This window comes from Zonotrichia albicollis, chromosome 1 (assembly GCF_047830755.1).
Source record: "Zonotrichia albicollis isolate bZonAlb1 chromosome 1, bZonAlb1.hap1, whole genome shotgun sequence".
Taxonomy (NCBI): domain Eukaryota; kingdom Metazoa; phylum Chordata; class Aves; order Passeriformes; family Passerellidae; genus Zonotrichia; species Zonotrichia albicollis.
In genome coordinates this window covers 118,765,504-118,781,450 of record NC_133819.1, presented here as the reverse complement: position 1 = coordinate 118,781,450, position 15,947 = coordinate 118,765,504, and the positions used below count along the sequence as shown (strand labels likewise).

The 15,947-nt window shown below is 37.9% G+C and overlaps 1 protein-coding gene across 3 annotated transcripts in view; it reads right to left on the bottom strand.

Moving 5' to 3' along the window:
* The window catches only part of NKAIN3 (sodium/potassium transporting ATPase interacting 3), a 339,430-nt gene that overhangs the window by 18,829 nt on the left and 304,654 nt on the right, over window positions 1–15,947 (bottom strand). For 2 of the 3 annotated variants that reach the window (XM_005479332.4, XM_005479333.4), the window contains exon 5: window positions 8,671–8,731. In XM_005479332.4, the coding sequence (XP_005479389.1) occupies window positions 8,671–8,731 (61 nt within the window). Of the gene's footprint in view, window positions 1–8,631; window positions 8,732–15,947 lie in introns of all 3 variants that reach the window. The other variant, XM_005479334.4, reaches the window with a different exon arrangement.

The following is a 15,947-nucleotide window of genomic DNA, read 5'->3' as shown; positions in this document are numbered from 1 at the left end:
ATTTTAATAAGAATATTATTTATTAGAGTAACAAACAAAAAAATCTTAAGGGAATGTATGATCTCCAGTTTAAAGAAAATTGCATGGCTATAAGTATATTCCTACTTAAAGACAATTCTCTTCTATCACACAATCACAGACTTCTTGGGGTTGGAAGTGACCTCTGAAGATTGTGAAGTCCAAACTCCCTGCTAAAGCAGGTTCACCTACAGCAGGATGCTATTGGTGAATAGCTTCAGAAAGAGACTCCACAGCCTCTCTGGGCAGCCTGTTCCAGTGCCTTGCCTCCCTTAAATAAAGGCTTTTTTTTTTTTTTTCCCCCTCATACTCAGGAGGAGCTGCCTGTGTTTGAGTTTGTATCCACTACCCCATGTCCTGTCACTGGGGACAAGAGTCTGGCCCAATCCTCTAGAGATATCTCCACCTACCCTTGAGATATCTGTATGCAATGAAAAGTTCTCCTCTCATTTATCTCTTCTCCAGACTGAAAAGGCCTGATCACCTCCCTCGACCTGCTGGCAACGTCCTTCCTAATGCAGCCCAGGACACCTTTGGCCTCTTGGCCACCAGGGCACTGCTGGCTCATGGACAGATGTTGTCCACCAGGCCCCCCAGGTCCTTCTCTGCAGAGCTGCTTTCCAGCAGGTCAGCCCTCAGCCTGTGCTGACACAGGGGGTTTCTCTTCCCCAGGTGCAGGACCTGGCATTTGCCTTTGTTGAATTTGTACGCAGTTGCACAAATGTGTGTATGTGTATACATATATGTACATGAAGAAATATATATATATATATATAATATTTTATATGTGATATGGCATATAATATTCACAGAATCACTGAATCCTAGCATAGCTTTGTTTAGAAGAAATCTTTAAAGACCATCTAGTCCAATCCCTCTGCACTGAGCAGGAACATTGTCATCTACATCAGGCTGCTGGCCTTCAGTTTTGTTTCCAGTGATGAGGCACCTGGCACTCCTCTGCACAACCTCTTCCAGTGTTTCACCATCCTCATTGTAAAAAATGGTTCCATATATCCAGTCTGAATGTTCTGAATCAATGGTGGAAATGCTTAACATTAATTTTATTTGAAAAACAGAACTTGATCAGGTAGGAGTGAATTAGCCTTTAAAAACTGTCTAGCTCTCACTCTGGAAATCAATTCAAAGTTAAGGGGCATCTGTATATGCCTGTGTTTGAACCAAAAATATATATATTCAACTACATATCCATCCATATAGATATACATACCCACCTACACACATATATACACACGTACATATTTATCAAAACAGGTCAAATTGTCTCATGAGGTTATAATATCATTCTGACACATATCTCTGTTCAGAAAATTGTTAGTACTTTCTAAACATAGTACATAAAATCTATTTTGCTTTCCTTACAGATATTTCTAAATACTTTACGTGTGCTCCTGAAATCTCATTTAAATGACTACTTATAATATATGTGCATATTTCTACAGTCAGAATCCAGAACTGTGAATGGAAGCTAGTGATTGCAGCTCTGCACCTTTTGGCAGCTGAATGCTCACACAATTCATTGGTGTAACAGAGATCTTTAAAAAATATTAAATTTTACTCTCCTGAACTCTTCCTCAACCTTTTACAAAAAAAAAAAAAAGTTATTGGAGAACTCCATCTTACATCTTGATCAAAATTACCAAATATCATTTCAATGCATGAAGCAGAGGAGAATATGCCTCACCCACTGAACTGTCTGTAGTGCCAGATACAGCTGGCTCAGGGCACTTGGGATTTTGTCCCTCACAGGAGAACATTTCAAAACTGCACTGTGACTTAATCATGACTGCTGTGACCTGCTAATATTCTGGAGAATATCCAATAATATTATGTTTGCTAAAGTGATTGAGGTGATTATTTTCTACTGAATTTCAGGAAGAAATTTCTGACTTGTGCTTAAGGAAGGAATTGTGGGAAGGCACTGGAGGTACTCTTACTATTTGAGTGATTTATTCCCTTCCTTAATGAAAAATCAATGAGCTGCTGGCTTGCATGCAGGTGTATTGATTATTATCTCCATACCTATTCAAGCAACCCAACATTAAGAAATTAATTTTTTACTGAAGATAGACTAAAATATTTTACTGAAGTGGTTTAGAAACTCAAGGGGGACTTCCTCAAGTTATTTGAGTTACACCTTAGAGTAAACTGTGTTCAACCAATGACAAACTGGAATTAGCTTAGACTTCATTTAGATAATGCCATTTCCTCATGCTTTGTCTGCACCCTCTCTGGACAAACCTTACATGTTGGATCCAACATGAATCATGCGGTACTTTCAAGCAGGTAACTTCTGCTGCTGCTAGAAATATTCCACAGTTAAAACTCCTCTTTCTGTACGCTTTGCACCATCTATTATTTAAAGACAATCTCTTAGAACAGTGTTCTGCAACAGTCAATGGAGAATACAACTGGAAATGAAGACCATTTTGTACATTTTGCTAAGGGAATGTAAAAGCAGACAGTTGCATGAGTATTTTTTTTTAGATTTTGCTTTCCTGTGAGAGATTACTCATCCATGGTTTTTAAGCAGGAAAAAATAAGGGGGATCATGTCTTTGCTGCAATTTTTTGCCAATAGCCTGTCTAGAATCAAGAACTTTTCCCCCTAGTATTTGAATTTATATTGTTTAATTGCTTTTATTTTAAACCACCTCAAAGATTTTACCCTTGGTTGTGTGCATTATATCTATGCATATGCTTCCATAGGAACTAGAATAAATGCTTTCTCAGGCAATGTATGATAACCAAATGTAAAAAAAAGAAAAAAGGAACAAAAATAAATTGAAATATTATGTAGAGGTAATTTAAATAGTGTAATATCCCTGCAGTATTTCATCCTTTATTAAATGCATGAGAATTCATTGTGTTAGTTTAGTGTAGGAATGAGAATGCATTTTCAGGTAATTCACACACTAAGGCTAGTGATAAACAAAGAGGACATCAATAGGACTGTAGGACTATACAATGTAGTTAAACCATAAAGTCTTGTTAGGACAGTTTAATCCTTTATATTTCCACTACGGGAGAAAGTGGAGTCAGGTATAAGTAGGGTAGCGAACAGATGAGTCTGCATCTAATCAACAAACTCCAGCTGGACAGACCTCTAGAGTCTGCAGAAACTGCAACCTGACATTTGTCTCCATTAAATGTCTGGTGGGGCTGTCCTGGGCACAGCTGAACTGAGGAAGCCCCCTGGATATGCCTGGTGACATTTCTGGTCATACACAACTTCTCCTTCAGTTCATGGTAGGCATCTGCAGGATGATCACAGAGGCTGCTAGCAGGGAATGAGCCATGCTGAAATGTGGCAGCACCTCAGTGCCAGGAGCAGCAGGAACCACCTGTGGCATTGGCTAGGCTCCCTGGCATTCCAGGTGTCACAGACCACCTTGAGGACAGGTATGTTGGACACTTCATCTCTGCAGGAGGCCACTTTTTATGTTTAGAAAACTGTTCAGTTGAACTACAGAATACATCTGGTTATGAACCCACTACTATTCTATGCCTAGCAATATGTATACCTGGAAAAAAATACCTGATCGTGCTGTTTTTCCAAAACAGGTGAATCAAAATTCTGGGGTTTTGGGTTTCTTGTCCAGATGAACAGAAAGATGCAAACTGCTTTCAGGCCTTCCAAAAGTTCTGGTAACTGCTCCCATTTTCCAGAAACACTAAAGTCAGGAGAATGTTGTCAATGTGGCAGCTTATAGTGCTGCTTCTCTGCCAAGCAGTAAAACTTATTATCATTTTAAACATCTGTGTCAAGCATACTCATCCACTGGTCAGGAACAACACATTTATTTTCCAAGTCATTATGCTTTAAAGGTGACAGTGGTGAGTGCTAAAGCCCAGAGATGACCTGTGCTGCTGTTTGAAAAGTTTTGCTAAGACCTCATTTTCAAGGAGATAATTTAGGACAGCTGTTGACTGGGGATGTTTAATTCGTGTACTGCCCAACAGAAGATCGGTGCAGAATTCTCCTTCTTGGTGGTCCTTGATATTAAACATTTTATGACAAAAAATCTTTTCTCAGAATTTAAATAGATTCACCTGCATATACAATTGCAATTAATGTAAAGATAGTAGTGGGCTGCCAAAAACTTCTTAGTTAAGGAGACTTGGATACTTATATATAAAGGTAATCAGATATTTTCAATATTAGCTATTGTTAGCTAGTTCTTCATTCACTTTCCAAAAAATTAGCATATTTATAATAAATTTATCACTGCTGGACCTACTGTGTAACTATAAATATTAAATTAAATGTGATATAAAATTCTTTTTCTCTTGTTTGATTACTGAGAACAGATGCTCAATGGTGTGTATGAATGCAATGCCATATGTCAGATAAGGCAATGCAGTAGTTTTTCAAAGGAAGTAATAATATATCTTGCTTTACTTAATATCTTTGTAATGATAGCATATGGAGGGTCATATTGGTACCACAATATGGGGAAACTTGTAATTTGTGAAAACAAATTCATCTTCCTCTCTGTTCTGAAAGTACAGCTGAGCTGCGAACACAACTAGCATAGAGGACAGACAAAAAAGAATATTTTTTTTGTTTATTAATTTTGTTCTTGTGTTTTCATTTAGGGGATAAATCTTCATGGTGAATGGAAGCCCTTTCCTTTATTTTTGCCCATGCACAAAAGATGTTTAAGTTTCATTGGATTGGCTTTTTGGCATTTCAGCCTCATTTGTACAAAGATGCTGAAATCACAACTGTATTTTTGTGGCAAACCTTCCCCTCTGATTTCACTGCTATTTCTTTATGCAATTTGTTTACAAATCAGTTTCCACTCCACAAAATCCAGTACACTACAGAATTATCACTTCTGACATGTGTCAGTGTCACATTTATGAACTAGTATTTAGCAGTAGTAGTGCTAACTACTAAAATGGTTTCTCAAAGAAACTATTTAGAAGTTTAATCATGATTTTAGCAATGTATTTTGCCTATTCTCCAGACTACACTGAATTAAAACAGTAACTCTGACAAGGTGGAAATCACTTTCTGAGTTCATTTTTAGGAGAAAATGATTCACAAACAGGATAGTGACAGGCTTTTATGATTACAGATTTCACATATTCAACTCCTTCAAAAGGGCTTATAGAGATTGATAGATCTACAAAGAGAGAAATGAAAAAATGAAGGGAAGAGATATAAATAGACTTTTTCATTAGGATGAATGATGGAAGGTAATAACCCCACCACCGTAGTATGCCTTTTACATGTCCCTTTTTTTTCGATTCCTTTTGACCTGCTACCATCTTCCCTCTAAGTAAAAGTTAACTACAGTATGAAGTGTAGGTAGGGTGAGCAATAGCTGGAAATAAATGTTTCCTCAAGCATTATTACTGTTCAGAAAAGTGTCCATCAGCTGAAATGTCAGGCTCCAAATCCATTTAAGCACTGCATAGAGGCTAAACAGGCAGCTATTATTAATTTTTAAGTCTGCTTGATGGGCTTTAGACCAAGAACTGGGGTTAACTCAGTGCACTAAATATTGCAGAATATATTTAATTAGGGAGGCTTTGACACTCCGATGGCTGAGGATTTATTCTGTGCAAACTACTGCTTAAAATATGATGGAATAGCTGCATCTGCCCAAGAAAAAGATCTGCTGCATCATATTTAAATGCATAAAATTGGTCTTACTTGCAGGTTTTTGGACTTTTTTCCTAATATAAACAGTCTACTTTCAATATGTTTTGAAGCACCATTGTGCTTACATCTAGAATAATTTTCTGTTCATCTAGAATAAATTTCTGTTCATGCTGCAAGTTAGCAATGTGAATTTCTCCAGAATAAGTCCTGTTCTTCTCAGCTAATTATCAAACTAAACAATTTTCTTACTGTGCCTTAAACAGACATTTCTTTATTCAAAACATATTTGTGGGATTCTTATGAAGGGGTTAACACTTGTCTATAATGCATTTATCTATAAACATAGAGGGCTCTAAAACACAAATGGGCACTAAGACACAAAGTGAGATATTAATGGGCTGCTTATTTGCTTTGATCCAATTTAGAATCCTAGAAGGCAATAAAAAAGTAGCAAGTCAGAAATTACTTCTTTCCAATGGTTGTAAAATCTCCTAGCTGCATCTATTCCACTTCTTTGCTCCTCTTTTTCTGTCCTTTGTGCACTGCTCTGGCCCCAGCCCCAGGTCATTCTCTGCCAACAAAGAAAACCTATTCACACAAGAGTATAGAAGATCAAATGTAAAGATACAAGTGAAATGGGAAATTTGTCCATTCCTAACAAAGGACATTACACCATATTTTCCAAGACAAGTGAGGTGATTTTCACTTGTAACAGTAGAACACATTGTCATTGACAGTTCTGAAAGACAAGCAGAAATTAAATGCAGACCCCTGAGTCAGTTGAGGAGAATGGGAACTGGGGTAGGTCTACATACTGGGTCACCTTAGCACTTGATGTATTTTATTGGTTGATAAATATGTTACCTGTTCTCCATTCTCAGTAAATTAAATTTCCATCTGTATTGTATGGCTCAAAACCCTCAAAACCACCATCAGAGGAAAATGAAGCAGCCCCTATCTTTCCTGAACTAGACATGTTTTCAAAGTGAACAGGGCCCTTAACTTGGAAAAAACCGTCTTGTGAGGCCTTGAGTGTGTAAGTCACGTATGGTCTGTAGCACGTGACTGTAGTTTCCATGAACATGGAAAGTTTCCTGAGAGTTTTGTCTTCCACACTTGCCTAAAACAGGGTGTGTGAAGCACACTATAAAGGGCTAAACAAAGCCTACAGCAATATAACATATTTTTGTAAAAATTGGAGGAGTCTGTCTTCCCAGGTACCGATGCATCTGTGCAGGCATGTGGGTGTGGATGTGCACGCACGATTCTCCTTCAAAGGCACTGCAGTCTGTGTCCTCCTTATCAGCCTGCAGGCCTCCCCTAACAGCTTGTGTAGCCCCCCTGTTCCAGGCATTTAGTGACTGTCTCATAAAGTTTCCAGCTATCTCTATGAAGCCCTGGCTGCTGCCTGACTCATCACAGCCATAGCAGAACAGGAGCAGTGTCCGGATTTCACTGAGCAAAGGCTGCGTTTATGAATCCCAAACCACCCAGCCACTGTGCTGCTGTGCCATCTGCGGATGCCCTGTGTTACCAGTTCCTCCTAACTGGCAGTTTCCAGCTCTCCTAGGAAGCATTTTCTGGCCTTTTTCTCCTCAAGCCTTACATTTTATTTATGTTTCTTCTCCAGGTGTTCATATTTCTCCTTTACAGCATCCATCTTTATCCAGGCTCCTTTTGCCTTTCCACAGTACAGTATGTGCACACCCTGTAAGTGCTTATGCCTTACCACTCAGTTTTATCTGAGGATCTCTTTGATATATTTTCTTCTTAATAAAACCTTTAAATAAAAGTGTTAAAATAGATTTGATACTAATGTCTGTTGCATTATGATGGAGAACTGAACATTGTACCATTTGTAGCAATAAAAAAATATTTTGTTTATAGTCCTTCACACTGTTTTCAATGAAACAATCTACTTTTCCATCACACACATGAATTACTTGAATTATACTTTCAATAAGATTTTCCAGGTATTATCAAATACCTTACTACAAACTAAATTAATTTCTCTTATGATATTCACCCACTAGACCTATTCTGTGAAAAAACAGAACAACTATGTAAAGATTTATGAATAAAAATTTTTATAAATAAATATTTAGTTTCATGTTATTTATGCTATAACCATAAAATGCTATTGACATTAGGGGTTTTTTTCCCCTAGAGAGAGCTATTTTACTGTTTACCTCCCCATAAATAAGAAGTAATTTAAATGATCACATGTTCCTTTTTAAATTTGTTCTTGTATTCGCTCCTCTGCTCATCCAATATTTTTCCATTCTCTCTACTGCTTTTACCAATGGCTATCCCACTCATGTGGATATGGTGACATCCTCAGACAATCCTCACAACCACTTTTCACACAGCATCCTACCAAAATGTTCAGCCTATTCAGATTTTTCCAATACTCTCTTAATGATTTTTTGAGAAATACTTTCTTAAGGTGTGCACATTTTCAAACTTTTGGAACAACATGAGTACATATATAAGGGTTTCATGGACAAAAGGATGTCAAGAATATGGGGTCAGCATTTTAAATACATGGTCTAGGTGCCTGTAAGCATAGATCAGGTTTACCTAATTATTGATCAGAGTGATACTGCACACTGCAAATGGCTTGGTCTGTCCTCTCCATTAATTTTACTGCTGATAAAGATGCCATTTGGAAAAACAGATTAAGAGGCTTCAGGAGCTTTGATTCGAGTGTAAATGTACATCCATAAAGGCATATATATCTATATATATGCAACATTGATCACATAATTTTCATCTCTTTGACTGGCTCATGTAAGAGGTTCACAAATCTCTATGAAGAAGTTAAGAAATTGCAATCCCACTTTGATAAGTTCTTAGTACCCAAATAAGTATATCTTTAAGCATAACTGGTTGTGTACATGACTGCCAGATTCTGCCATTTTTCAAACTTTGTTCTTTGCCTTGGTGGTTTAATGCAAGACTAAGTTTCAGCCCAGGTACCTTGGCTCCAGGGATGGTGAGGTGTGTATCAGTACTTACAGCTGTCCTCCTCCTCCATGAAAATACTGATCACGTAACAGGCATACACAAATCCAATCAACTGTGTGAAAAAAAGAGGAAAAGCCATCATTAGAACATATAGAACATTTATAAAGCTGTTACTACAATGATAAATACCGGTATCACAGCTAAATTTTAAAGATATTTACTTCTATTTCCTGAATTTACAAATTTCAGTGCAAAGAGCTAAATTAATTTAATTTCCTCTCCTTTGCTCATGTTGCATAACTTATATCTTATATATAAATATGCATTCTACAGTTTAAAATATTTTCCTAGTCTCACTGGGATCAGTATTGATGAGTACTACTATTGAGGCATATTGGTGGAAAACATCTATACCCTGATGTTCAGCTGTTACTTTTGTTTGTTCTTCAATACCTCTGTTCTCACATGGCTTTTCCCACATGAATGTCAGCCTCTAAGCACCTCATATGCTTACCAAAATGCCAAAATATTTATTAACTTCTACTGAATTAAGTCATAGTAGTGCTTCTGTGGAATCCACAGGAGATGTCTTTTGGTGCTACATAAAGTGTCCCAGTGAAGAACTGTTAGGCAAAATTTTAAATTGATAGGTAAATTGTCACGATGTAACTGAACAGTAAAACTAGGTTATGATTCACTGACATCAGGAAACACTTTATTTATGTAATTCATGTCAACTATGCAGGGAATGAACAACAACATTTCCCCAAAGAACAACAACAGTCAAATCATGCCATTATTTTAACAGCAGCCCCCATGAAAGCATCCTCCTTAACCCAGATCTGTATCACTTGTGCCACCAAGAGAAGGGATTGAGATCTTTAGGATAAAGAAATAGAAACTCCACTCTCTCCTTATCCATATAGACAAAATGTTTTCTTATGACCATGACCAAGGATGAAGAAAATCCCACTGGGCAAGGAAATCTATTAAACTGCACAACCAGACATGTCCAATCTTGAGAAAATATTGTTTGTGCAGCTGTGCACAATTCATGCCATCTGAAAGCCTTGAAAAGACTGTTCATGAGAGATTTCAAAAATAGCCCAGAGATTAGTTTTAAGAACACTCCTTTTTCTCTAGTCCATTCAAAAAATCTAATTAAAATAGTTATTCTAAGGATGTCACGGATCAGCCATCTGAGAAAGAGGTAATTTAATAGTATCTAGACAGGTATAAGCTCCTTCAGAACCAGAAAAATCATTCCAACCTGCTTTCTGGTTGGGCTCCTGGCACAAGGAGCTTTACAAGCAGCTCCAAAAACCTCTCTGCAGACAAAAAGCTTGTCCACACAAGGGAATTCAGGGAAGTTAAGATGAATTAACTAAAGCTGTGAAATCAATGCACATAAGATAAAGTGCATTAAATCCCTGTGTGGCCTTTCCCATTCAGAAATAAAGTGGCCCTAGTTCACTGCAGCTTAATCCTTCTCCAAGGGATTAATCTTCCCATGGAGAATTAAGCTACAGTACGCTGAAGCTGAGCTACTTGTGAATGAGGGCTGTCACAGCGCCGTGGCACAGCCCTGTCACAGCTTCCTCTCCAGGGCATTCACCTCACTGCTGTTTTCACAAAGTGACTTCAATCCAACTTTTCTCTCATTCTGAGCAGATACAGCATCAGCAGCTTCTCGGACTGCTTTTTGGTGTCCAGTTTGCTGTGTGGTTTTGCCACAGCCTCTCTCAGGTGAGCAGCACTGATGCTCTGAGCCAGCTAAACACAATCCAGCTCTGGAGGAGGCTGGGATGGATCCATGCCAGAGCTGCCCATCCCCATGAGCCTGGTGCCATGGAGCTGTAGCAGGATGGGACCCACACACATGGCAGGGCTCACTTTGCCTGCTGAGAGTTGTCTGGGTGGTTAGGAGCAGTCCAGATCCTGCTGTTGATGACAATGGGATCTTATGGATCAGCTGCCAGCACAACTGGGGCCAGCAGTGGCTTACTGACTCCTTGGCAGATTAAGCACATTTTTTCCTTAAACTTCACAGTTTAGAGCACCTTTCAGGCATGACAACTAAAACAATACAATATAAAGTCTTCCAAGAGATCAAAAGGCAAATCATACCTGAGATGCAGAGCTTGTGCCACCTGAAGGTTACATATAATTTAAAAATCTTGCATTACTACCTTGGAAAAACCAGAACTCAGGTGATTTTTCATAACAGGATGTCACCTGTTTTTTCATAACAGGATGTCACCATTTACAATGTTTCCTGATCACCATTTGAGTTGTGCAATTTGACTGCATAAGTCACTGGTATTTGTTTCTTTTTCTTAAAAATGACTAAAATATTTTGAAGACTAGAACTGCTGAGCAAATAATGAACATGATAGAAATTAATTGTAGTACAGGCTGTGGGTTAAGTTTTTGTGAAGGAAGATCAAATATTAAAATTATTTACTCTTTCCCATAATGTATTTTTTTTTCTTATTAGTAGTATTCTGTATTAAATTACCTTTATTTTTATAAATGCATTTCCTTCTTTATATGTACATGTAGACTCTATATCCATGCATATTATATAAAATGTATCTAAGTGCTTCCAGCAGATTTCTCAAATGTCTAAGATGTTGGGCAAGTGGACAAAGCACAGCAAGACTTCCACTCTAACAAGTAATAAATGACCTGACACAGAGAAAGCATGGGGAGAACTAATCAAAAAAGTCTTCCAAAAATGTGGGTCATGACAAGTCTGAGTTTTAACAGTCCAAAGAGTTTACATCCTGCTCTTTTAGTAGACCTTCCCCTTAATCTTTCCCCACTCTCTTCAATGTTTGTCCAATCTGTGACCTTCTTGCAAAATCAGCAGCCTTTTTCTACTTTTCAAAAATATATTTCTTTATATTCCTCAGATTAGAAATCACTGCTAGCTGTTATATTTATGACGTATATTTTTTTAAAACACACCATTTCCCCCATCTGTTTAGTTATTAGTATTAGGAGAAATAAAAAAGTGTATCTGCGCTCTCTTTCAATTTTGTGGTCTTTTCAATAGGAAGAAAAAGATGAGGTGATTAACAATAGCCCTCCATAATCCAACAATATCTTTCTGTAGTTAAAAGTCAGAATGCATTTTCTTGAAAGAATAAAACAGCAAGGAGAAAAAAGAGCCTTTAGCATCAATTGCCAGGTATTGCTGCTTGAGGGGTCAGCAATGCTTGGCTTGTAACAAACAAGTAGTTATAGTTGGGCAAGTGATATCTACAGCACCATCAACACAAAGTGATAAAGTGGGAATATACCCTTTGACAGATGAGACTTGTTTCCACATCCTTAAACAGAGTTACAGCCACCACTGTGTGAATATTTTTGTAAATGAATCAATTAAAGCCTCTTATTTTGTGTTATTGATGGGCATGCTAATAAAATATTTATTCCAACAAATTGCTTTTGGTATCTTGATTAACACAGCTGCTGTTTAATTAATAGTGTTATGCTCATGTGAACCCATCTAGCCACCAGGCTAATTGCCAATCTTGGTACTGGAAATGTTGGCTATTGGCCTGGCACCAAGTCATAGACTAAAATATGTGTTCCCTGATAAGCAAAGCAATTATGATGCACATGAGCTGGAAGATTCCTAATTTGGTCATCCTGAGTTGCAGTAATCATTCAAAGGGACCGATGAAGGGGTTGGAACAGGATGTCCAAAGCATCAAAGATCACTAGCACCTGAAAGCATAAATAGGAGCCTCTGCCTTGATCCATAGAGAAATACAGACAGCCAGGAGGCCTTGTCTTGATAACACTGAGTTCAAGGCGTGGAAACCTTCTGGGATCCCTGCACTGTACATGACTCCCTGTCTTACCTAGAGAACCCAGGCTGTTAAGGGTCTCAGAAGATGCCTATCAGTGCTATTCTGCAGAAAATCAGGTGGGAAATTGTGGGTAAAGGCTGCTGTCGCCAGCCTTCGTCTATACAGTGGTTAGGCCACACACCTTCCTCTAGAAAGAATAAGCAATGCATAAAATATTTCAGGGAATCACAGAAGGATTTTGTTGGAAGGGATTTTAAACCTCTTCTGGTTCAATCTGCCTTCCATGGGCAGGAATATCTTTCACTAGACCAGGTTTCTCAAATTTCATCCAGACTGTCCTTGAACACTTTCAGGTATGTGGCATCCACAGTTGCTCCTGGCAACCTGTTCAAGTGCCTCACCACCCCCATTGTAAAGAATATCTTCTTTATGTTCAATCTGGATCTATGCTCTTTCAATTTACAACTCTTACCCTTTGCCCTCTCACCACAGACCATGGTAAAAAGCCCCCTTTATAAACGGAAAGGCCAAAATAAATTTTAAAAAGTCCCATCTCTCTCAGCCCTCCAAATATTCTCATGGTCCTCCAAGTGGTGTATCATGAAAGCAGAGTAGAGGGGTAGAATCACCTCCCTTGACCTGCTGCCTACACTTTTTGTGATGCAGCCAAGGGTACAATTGCACTTTGTTGACTCATGCTAAGTTTGTCATCCACATGATCCCCAAATTGTTCTCAGCAGGGCTCCTTTCCAGCCATTCATCCCCCAGCCTGTACTGCTATCATGGATTGCCCTGAGCCAGGTACAAGGTCTTGCACGTGGCCTTTTTGAAGTTCACGTGGCTCACACGAGCCCACTGCTTGGGCCTGCCAATGTCCCTCTGGGTGGCATCTCATCCTTCAGGCCCACCAACAGCACCACCCAGCTTGGTGCCATCAGCAAACCCTCTGAGGGTGCAGGCAACACTGCTATGTCAGTAATGAAGACACAAAATAACACTGGTCCTACTGTGGGCCCCTGAGTGATACCACTTGTTATTGAACCTTGAGCCATAATTCTTTGGATACAACCACACAGTATTGTCAAAACCACCAGAATTTTCCTACCCAAACCCTTATTTCTTCAATGACTAGCTGAGAAGTGTGGCTGAATTCTCCAAGTCATAGTGAAAAATAGGCTCAGGATGTGAGAAACAATTGCCACCTAGGCTATAAGTTGGCCGAGACTTCAGTGGGGAGTCCACAAAGGGATTTCTTATTAGTGGAACATGGGTACATTGGAATGATGCTATTATCAAGGCTTTTGATGCATAATTTCTTTTCTGCTGATATCCTTAGGTAGAAACAAAATAGTAGTAGTCTCTGTTATTTTTCTCCCATGCAGGCAAAAGGTTCTCAAGAGGACCCTAATGCATTAGTCTAACTAAAATCTCCAGGCTTTAGCTATGGACATGTGCATGAAATGTAAATGCTAGTTTAATAGAAGTGAAATTAGATTATATAATTGTCCATCATTAAACTGAGAGAAACTATTAAAACATGTAAGAAATTAAAAAACTAATCATTTGAGCAAATATATGCTGTGAGATATAATTGCTTTAATAAATGGATATTACTAGAATATATCCTATTAAAAATAAGAATCAAACTGAGTGCAAAAATGTATGTTTACTTGCTAATTAATGTATTTTAATAGTTGCTACTTAATGTGGATTAACCTTTCCTTAGGAAAGCAAGGACAAATGCAAAATTAAACTAGAGTGATGATTTAAATCAAGACCATTTGCTGAAGACTGAAATACTTTTTATTAAAATTGATGATTTGGATAATTTTAATTTAAGTCTTCCTGCTTTGCTTTGTCATCATCAACTGTGGCCTTTGAATACACTCTCACAGTATGAGATTACTTTCCTATCAGCTTCACATACTGCAGTTGCACTGGTTCACAGCAGATATGTGAGTCTTTCCTAAGTATTTAGGATTACATGAAGCAGAGCCCTGGGCTATCAGGTTAATCTTCAAGGTCAGGTGTACAACAGGTCATTTACCACAGTTAAGCAATTACAGCAATTAGAGTTTTGTAGAGATCTCATCGCAACAGTCATGGAACCATCCACATAAACAAAATAAATGTACAGTGCTCCTGGCTCCAAGAGGATGTTTGTGACATTGTAGGTAAACTAGATTTAGAAGATTTCTCCAATCTGAAAATTGGAGAAAATGGAAACTGTGCTTCATACTCTTCACTGTACACATCTAGTCCACCCAGCTTGTCATTGCACTGAACACAGCTTTTTCTTGACTTCTTTTTTGCTGATGAGAATTGAAAATCGTTATTTCTTATTTATGTCTTGGGGTTCTTCAAAAATGTAGCTTGGCAAACACAATTCCTTTTATTCTGCAAGATATTTCACTATAACCTAATTTCCTACAAAGACTGAGGGAATATGAATGGAGAAGAAACTTTTAGAATTGAATCTTTATGCATTAAAAATTGGTAGGATACAAAGCTTGACAAGATGTTTTAAATTTAACTTATAAAATGGAAACCATGTAGCAAGAGTGAATTTACTGAGCGAAAAGTAAAAATGCATTAAATTACAAAGCATCCTGCCTATTACCCTGTCTCCTGATTAGCATTTTCGCAAGAGTTAACAACCACTGAGGAGAAGTTGAAACATGAGTAGTTAATCTTCTTAGCTACCTATTTGCCACTAACACTTTTATTACTCTGCAGAGAGGACTGTAAACCCTTTTCCTCCATTTAAGACTAGAAAAGTTCTAAATCAGAATGGGAGATACATAAGGGAAACAGGATATTATCCCAGTATCTGTGTGCATTCACGACTCAGCAAGATAGAAATATGAATAGGATTATCAGGCACAAAGAAATCATAACTCTACACATTTCAAGACAATGACAAAGGAAAAAGATCCAGAGTAACAGCAGTATATAGTTGGAGCATAATAATAACCATTTACTACTATAGTATAGAGTTATCCAATTATATGACTCTATACAATTATGTACCCTATCTGCATGATTTTAAACATTTCACTAGAAACATATTGTAAAACCATAGATAATTTCAAAACTGAATAATGCAATTTTTAAAATTAAAGAACAGACAGTCTCAAAAGTATGTTTGCATTTTCCAGAATTATATTATGAAATGCATAATATTTTACATTGGTAGCAGGGGGAGGCTCAACCTGAAAGTACTTAGAAATCTAAAACCATAAAAGTGCACAAAAAACTGGAAAACATAGCAGGAAAAGGTAGCAGCAATAGCTGAAGTACTCTCTGCTGTCTGGTTTTGTTTTTTTTCCCCTCATCTTCCTAAAATCTATTTGATTTGAGTTGAATAAAATTTAGGCTGTAGAGATATTGTCTACCAATTTAATCAGCACAGCACAGAGCCGGTCAGGTCCAACTGTGCAATTTGCAGATGTAGTGGAGAGATCCTGGATACTAAAACTCTGAGAGCCCTTATAATGTGCTAAGGAC